The 8,417-nt window shown below is 41.7% G+C and overlaps 1 protein-coding gene across 1 annotated transcript; it reads left to right on the top strand.

Annotated features, from left to right (window-relative positions):
- Positions 1–1,257: 1,257 nt before the first annotated feature.
- Positions 1,258–7,351, top strand: LOC306977710 (uncharacterized protein). Its single transcript, XM_079576138.1, has 2 exons — positions 1,258–1,384; positions 6,315–7,351. The coding sequence occupies exons 1-2, from the start codon at positions 1,382–1,384 to the stop codon at positions 7,347–7,349; spliced, it is 1,038 nt and encodes a 345-aa protein (XP_079432264.1). The 5' UTR covers positions 1,258–1,381; the 3' UTR covers positions 7,350–7,351.
- The last annotated feature ends 1,066 nt before the right edge of the window (positions 7,352–8,417 follow it).

The raw sequence follows: 8,417 nt of genomic DNA on the forward strand, positions 1-8,417 counted from the left end.
GGTGTCGTTCCGATCAGATTCATGAGTCAAATTAATCTTATCTTTCCCTCCATTTCGCAGAGATTCACCCATCCTGCATCTTTCCAATACATCGTAAGACACTTGTTTTATTCACGCTGTGGTCAATCAAATAAATGTACAGACGCAAAGTTGTGGGTTTCCCGTGATTTTTACTTCTTGCTCAGTCAATGAATCAGAAAAACTCTTGGTTATAAATCTCTGGTCGGGTTTGTGGACCTGTTAGTTCATGCTTCACTGTTTATGCCAAATCCTTGATCATTCTAGCGTTAACCAGGAATCATTCCATTAATAGTCTCCGCAATTAACGCCTTAACTCCCACCTGAACCGAGCACAGTTTCTCCAGCTTTACCCCAATCCAAAAGCTTCTGGAAAAAAGGTGTGAAAATAGCAACAAAACTGAGACGAAAACAATGATGGAAATGTGAAAAAAGTGAGAAAAAAATTGACGAAAAAGTGACAAAAAATGTACAAAAAAACGACAAAAATTGACAATAAATTGACAAAAAAGTGAGAAACATTTGACGAAAAATTGAGGAAAAAATGGCAGAAAAAGTGATAAGAATAAAAAAAAAAAATGACGAAAAAGTGCCAAAAAATGTACAAAAAAATGACAAAAAAAACAGAGAAAAAAATTGAGAAAAAATGGACGAAAAAGTGATGAAAAATGTACAAAAAAAATGACAAAAATTGACAGAAATTTGAAAAAAAAACTGAGAAAAATTTTACGATAAATTGAGAAAAAATGGACGAAAAAATGACAAACTGAGAAAAATTTGACCAAAAAAAAAAAATCGAAAAATTTGACAAAAAAGTCACGAAAATTTGACAGAAATGAGACGACTGCCCAACAAAAAAAAGTGATGAAAAGAAATCTGATGACGTGAGGAAAAAGATCAATTTAGTTTTGTAGGTCTTTCAAATGAGGCGTTACACTGGCCTAGAGGATTTGGGTAAAGCTGAACTGGAGAAAATGCTCTCGGTTCAGGCGGGAGTTAAGAGGTTAAATGTTATGAGTAGGAAATATTTGTCACATCACATTTGCTCCTCTGTAATGAGTAGGAACTAATGTGTTTGGTTTCCACCCGGACAGATTTGAAAGTTACCCCGGAAACGTCTGCCGTGTTGTTGAGGCGACTGTTCGCTGTGAGCGCGAGGAACGCTCAGTCTGTGAAACCTGCAGAGACAGAACAAACTTAGTGTTTCTGTGTCTCTTCATTTGTAAATAATAATAATAAGTTTGTAAAAGGAGCTGCTCTTCTTTATCTCCAGACTTCGGGCCTGGAGCCGGAGCTGCTCATTCCTTCCCTGGACTCGGACTGACCCGTGTGTTTGCAGAGAAAGAGGACGGACGTTTCCAAAATGGTGACATAACACTTTTATGATCTACTTTATGTTCATGATCGTGGCGTAAAACGCGGTGACGTTAGATCTTTATTCGACATTAGCTCGAGTGAACCGGAAGAAGCTCTACAGCGGCTTCAGGGTGTCCGAGTTTATCAGCCAGCTGTGTCTCCTCTACACCTGATTGTCAAATGCAATCACTGTAGCTTTTGCCCCATTTGAGCGTCTTTTTTTTAGTTTATTTTTCCTGTCACTAGGCTATAAAGAGCATCGCTGCTGCGCTAATGTGGAGCTTTTGAGGACAGCACATCAGCGCTTACGCCTAATGGAACTTTCCACAAGTTGATCTACCAAACCTGTCTCACCTGTTCTTGTTCATATGAAATGTTTATGTCCGATGATTTATGCTCGATCTGTCAATAAACTTATCATCCTCCCTGCACTTCAATTTGCCTCTTTGGGGTTGGCGAGATAATGTGCGTCTCTGATGGAAAAGTGCAATGTAATGAGTACATGTGGTGGCGCAGCGGCTCGAGCTCAGGCCTCACAGCTAGAAGCTCTGGGTTCAATTCCCAGCTACCTTTTTTTTGTGGAGTTTACATGTTCTCCGTATCTGAAGACATTCTTAATCTCAGCGGGACTGTCCTGGTTAAATATAAAGGTCATTGGTTTTACAGACTTTGATTATTCCCATCAAAGTGGGTCGACGACCTCTGATCCAAAAGATACGATGTAGCCGTGTCTGACATGAGCACCGTCACTAAACTCCAGAACTACGACCATGGACATAACGGTCAGTGGTGAACACAGAGTTAGGTGGGTGGTCTTGGAATTGGAGAGTCGGAGAGTCACTTTTATGTCCTCGGGCTGGTGTATGAGAGAGTGGACCGTTTTATTTGCCCATTAAAAATTGCACTGTTTTCCATCAGAGAAATGGATTCAAAATATTACTAGACTGACTTGACATTATCTCGCCAACCCCGAAGAGGCAAACTGAAGTGCAGGGAGGAAGTTTATTGACAGATCGAGCATAAATCATCAGACATAAACATTTCATATGAGTGAACAAGAACAGGTGAGACAGGTTTGGTAGATCAGCTTGTGGAAAGTTCCATTGGGCATGAGCGCTGATGTGCTGTCCTCAAAAGCTCCACATTAGCGCAGCAGCGATGCTCTTTATAGCCTACTGATAGGAAAAATAAACTAAAAAAGACGCTCAAATGTAAAAGCTACATTATTTACATCCGTGCATTGAAACTACGACGTGAAGTCTGTAGAGGAGAAACAGCTGGCCGTCATGCTCGCTGTCAGGAAGTTGATCTGCCAGTAAGAGAAATTCGGACACCCCCCCCTGATTTCAGATTACCCCCCTCTCAACTGTTTGTAATGCTAAACTAAAGCTAACCTGACCATAGTCCTAAACTAGGGCTGTCACGGTATGAAAATTTTACCTCACGGATAATGTGACCAAAATTATCACGGTTTTCGGTATTATCGCTTTAATATGTTCAGAAAGCATTGATGGTCCTGCACAAACTGAAATAGTTTCAAAAAAGTTTAACAGTGCTTATTACATTTAAAAAAAAAATACAGACAAAGCCTTTTCACATCAAAGTAAAGGAACTATAACGATGTGTTGTTGATGTTTCGAGGGTTTTACATGAACTATTTATAGCGTCAGAAATGAAGATAAACCGTCTATATCAGGAACATTGTTGTTGTCCATCCAGTGAGCTTTCGCTTTGCAGATTTGGGAAAATGCCTCAGACAGTGATTATTGTTAAATTCATAAAACTGCGGCGAGAGTGAATCTATTGCAATCTGCCACCGGGAGCCCCGTGACGCATTGTGCCATTGTGCGGAGGTATCCGGACACGGCTTATGCTGGCGGTGGCGCTGCAGCCGCACTATGGGGCGACTCGTTACATTCTCCCTCAACCCAAAGTCCCACATCAGCATTTCAGCTAAAACGCTAACGTTAGCTTACTGCTATAGAGGGAGACGGTCACGCTAACGTTAGCTTACTGCTATAGAGCTGTGGAGACGGTCACGCTAACGTTAGCTTCCTGCTATAGAGCTGAGGGAGACGGTCACGCAGGAGAGTCACAGGTTCGAAGTCTCGCTGCTTTAGAGACACTTTTTCCTGCACGTTCCACAAACAGGAAAACTGTCTCTATCAACTGTCCTTCAGCTTCTTAAAATACCCAAAACATGCCCAGACTTCAGGCTCGGTCTCTGAGGCTGATCCTGCGCTGTCGTGTCGGACATGATTCCAGCTTCGAGACAGTTTAGTTTTGGTTGTAGCTACAGAGGCGCCTGTGGCAGCTTCAGCAGAGGAGACGGCGCCTCATGAGGCTCATTTTACCTAAACCGCGGGCGCCGTAATCCACTGCGGTAAAATATTTTTTCTAAAACAAGACGGTAATTATTATGGTCAACATTATTACGTGGGTTTACCGCTACACCGGTAACTGTGACATCCCTAACCCTAACCTTGAGGACAGTGAAGTTCATTTTCTACATGAACTAGTTCAAAGTTCAGTTCACAAATTTCAATATGAACTAGTTTGTTCATAGTTCATAATTGTTTATATTTCTTCTTTTGTTGTTGCTGCGAGCTTTTATTCAGGCATGAAAACAGATCAGGGGTGAAAAAGGAGAGAAGTTTATTTCCACTCGCAGGGAAATATTTTAAATTCCATATCTTAAAGCAACAATCATGTATTTTGTGATGAATTTTTTGCAAACCTTGAGAGCTGGAGAAAGTGGCCTCCTCTCTTAGTGTCAGGCTCTTCCATGTCGGCCTGTCACTGTTTTATCAGTGGATTTTGGATATCTTTGCTAATCATATTGTATTTTATTATTATTTATTCAGTTTAATAGGTAGATTCTTATTGGAAAGTGAAGCTACAAATATTCAATTGCATTTGTGTTAATTTGGTAAATTAATCATGTGAATAAGATTGTTTTAGGAGCTAATTTGTAATTTAAAAAACTCCACATTTATGCAAATGAGTGGCACCGCGGAGCAGACAGACGTTACACAAGGGAGACTCGCTTCGTAGCCTCACACTGTGGCTGCTCACGGGACCGTGTGGACCCGCTGGTTACACAGCAGAGTTCACCACCACAGACCTGGACACAGTCGGGCCGTGGGCGGAGCTGCACCGTGGCCAGAGTTTAGAGCCGCTGGTAAACTCAGACAGCGCGGCGAGGTTTTATAATTATATTCACTGATCCGCCGTCTTAAATCACTGGTATAAGAAATCTGGCACCAAAATGCCGCCTCCCGTGGGAGGTGTTCCAGGCATGTCCTCGTGGGACAAGGCCTCGTGGACGACCCAGGACACGCTGGTGGGACTATGTCTCCGAGCTGGCCTGGTGTGGCCTCGGGGTCAGAACATTTGGAGGAGGTGTGGCCTCGGGGTCAGAACATCTGGAGGAGGTGTGTGTGGATCAGGGAGTCTGGGCGTCTCTGCTGAGACTGCTGCCCCCGCAATAAAGCGGAAGAAAATGGATGGAACCATAATGAACGAACGTAAAAAGAACGGGATGCCGTTCAGACACCAGAATGAACGCGTTCATCAGGCAGTAACACTGAGTTCAGTTCACGCGTTCATGAACTTTGGTTCAGGTGCGTCACTGATAATGTTGTTACAATAAAAGCCAGACTGACACAAACTAATGTTGGATAGGGATGGGTACCGTTCGTTTTTTTTTCGATACCAAGTACTTTAACGATACCTGCTTTTCGGTTCCGGTGCCTTAACGGTACTTTTTTCGATACCAATGTTATTTTAATTCAATAAAAATGACGTGTATAAAAAAGTATAGTTCAGGAAAAAATCCTAAAACGGCACAGCAGAAGCTACACAGGAGCAGCAGCGTCGCCTGTGACTTCGTGTTTTGAGCACAATTTCCACTTAAGCAGAGATAAAGAGAAAGAAAGGACGTTATTACCTCTTAAGCTGCAGAGACAGGACAGATCTACATCAGGACATGGTTTTCTTTCAGCTAAACTTTTCTAAACACACTGCGCTGTTCGACGAAGCGAAAGCAACTTCACACTCAAAGATCCTTGCATGGTGTGAGCGCTCACTCTGCCACTGACAATTTACCAAAACTGGACCAACAATGTCTAATACAGAGTGAGCGCTCGCTTTCAACAAACCATCTTGGATATTCCTGTCGCTGCAGCTGCTGTAAAGTTGTAAACAAGAGCACGTAAGCTCAGCCTCCGTGGGTCTGTCGCTAAAGGTAAACACGTCTTTCTTGTCACTGCTCTTTTTTGCTTTTCAATTTGACTAAAAGCTCAAGTTTCTTATTCAGTCCTGGTTTAGTCCTGGTTTATAACTGGTTTTGTTTAGCTCTGGGTTTTACAACCGGTGTAGTATACGTCCTGTCTCAGTCCTGACGCAGACCGCGGCTCTGTCATCTCTATTACAAAAGTTTAGCAAGTTTTGCTTCGCTATAAGTTACATCTATAAAATATATCTTTGCTTCGCTCCATTTGCGCTGAAGCGGGTCAGTATCTGCGCACACGTTCATGTAGCTTTTTTGAGACTCACTGCGGGTCACATATTGACGTCTGGAGAGAAAAAGAACCGAAAGTTGGCACCGAAAGAATTAAAATTTTTCGATACCGCCCCCGACCGGAGCTTTTCGGTCGGTTCCAAGTAGGAACCGTTTAACGGTGCCCATCCCTAATGTTGGACGAGTAACAGAATCATGGGGATCGGTCAAATAAGCATTTTTTAGCTTATGTTTGTAAGTGATCAAAAGCAGCTACTTTAAAGTCAATGAAATACAACAAAATTAATTCAAAATGTTTCAATGAACAATCACAGTGTGAGGTCAGAGCAGCTGGAGCTGTGGGGAGGCGGAGCTTCTGTCCTGCAGTCGTCCAACAACTGACATTTACTCACATGAATAATTCTGTTTGTTTTAACAGGAAGTCGCTGACGCCGTCCCCAAAGATAAAGACACTTGTGGAAAGAAACGGCATCACTGTGAGCAGTGTGGGAAGTCATACAGCCAGAAACGAACACTAACACAGCACCAGAGACTCCACACCGGGGAAAACCTGCTCAGCTGCCCCTTCTGTGACAAGAAGTGGACGGCAAAACATGACCTCACTGTCCACATTACAGTCCACACTGGAGAGAAGCCGTGTGCATGTGACCAGTGTGGGAAGAGGTTTGCCAATAAGACGGCTCTAAACATACACTCAGTCGTTCACACAGGAAAACGAGACTTCAGCTGTGACGAGTGTGGGAAAGGTTTTGGACAATTATCAATTTTACGAGAACATCAACTCATTCACACAGGAATAAAGAAGCATCAGTGTGACCAGTGTGGAAAGGCCTTTTTTAAACAGTCCTATTTAAGACGCCACAAACTCATTCACAGTAAAAGGAGCTTCACTTGTGAAGAGTGTGGGAAAAGCCTCTCCAGTGTATCGGGCTTTAAATTTCATAAACGGATGCACGTCGGAGAGGACGTGTGCTGTTGTGAGACATGTGGCAGACCTTTTCCATCACTGAAGCATTTAGAAGTACATCAAGCCACCCACTCGACACATCGACCTTTCATCTGTGGCCAGTGTGGGAAAACATTCAAAACGAACGGCGCTGTGAGAAACCATGTGCGACTCTCCCATGAGAAGAAGAAAAGGGTCCCCTGTGATACCGGAGGGAAGCCCTTCACTTGTGACGTCTGTGGAAAGGCTTTCGCTCGTCCAGGATACTTGGAAAATCACAAACAGGTGCACACAGGAGAGAAGAAACACATCTGTGATCAGTGTGGGACAGCGTTTCGTCAAAAGGCACATTTGAAATATCATAAACAAACTCATGTGAAGAAGCCTCATGCATGTGTTCAGTGCAGAAGAGCCTACGCTCTTCCTGAGGAGCTTGAAGCTCACCTTCAAACTCACTCTGAACCGGAGAAAACCAGCCCAATAAACGAGGCTACAGACAGTATTTAGCTCAAGTGAGACAGGCCTATATATTATAAAACATTTACAAACATTCATCACTGTCATCAGAGTGCACAGTGAAATAAACTTTCATTTAAGACGCCATGAGTGTTTTTAGCCTCATAAAAAGATGTTGTCGAAGTTATTTGTGAAAAACAACCAGCCTGATGCATTAAGTTTACGCCGTATTCTGATTTGTTGATGATCTGTCAAATGACTTTCTTAGTCAAACTGTTAAGATGATGTTATTCACGTAAATCATTACTTTCTATGGGAAATGTGAGCAACAGCACATGTGTTCCAGTCATGTAATCTTATTTTCTTCTGATGGAAATGCCTTTTTTTTCATGTGCAAACTTCTTTGTTGTGGATACAGTTGTCACATATTACTGTGAGATGTAAATGTTTATTGTGTTGAATGTGGGGGAGGCGTTTACAACCTTCAAGCTTCAGCCGACTCCTCTTGAGCATCTACGACTGTTTAATGTGTATTATGTACGTTAGGAAAATGTAGCTGCTCAAATAAACAACTAAAAGGTAAATCAGGTACAAGTCCTTCAAATAAAACCAGGATAAACGCTACAATACAGGATATAAACAAGACAAAAACAGCAGAAAAAATACAGCAAAATATGAAAAATGCTCAGCTCAACTTTTGTTTAAAGCCTGTGCAAAAAAGTGTCTTTAACCCCTTAACTCCCACCTGAACCGAGCACATTTTCTCCAGTTTGGCTTTACCCCAATCCAAAAGCTTCTGGAAAAGAGCAACGAAACTGAGACGAAAACAATGATGGAAATGTGACAAAAATGTGACAAAAAATTCCTGACAAAGTGGCAAAAATGTCACAAAAATGTCAAAAAAATTAGAAAAATGTGACAAAAAAATGACAAAAAAATTAGAAAAATGTGACAAAAAAATTAGAAAAATGTGACAAAAAAGTGACTAAAAAAATAGAAAAATGTGACAAAAAAATGACAAAAAAATTAGAAAAATGTGACAAAAAAATTAGAAAAATGTGACAAAAAAGTGACTAAAAAATTAGAAAAATGTGACAAAAAAGTGACTAAAAAATTAGA

This window comes from Gobius niger (assembly GCF_951799975.1).
Source record: "Gobius niger genome assembly, chromosome: 18".
Classification (NCBI taxonomy): Eukaryota; Metazoa; Chordata; class Actinopteri; order Gobiiformes; family Gobiidae; genus Gobius; species Gobius niger.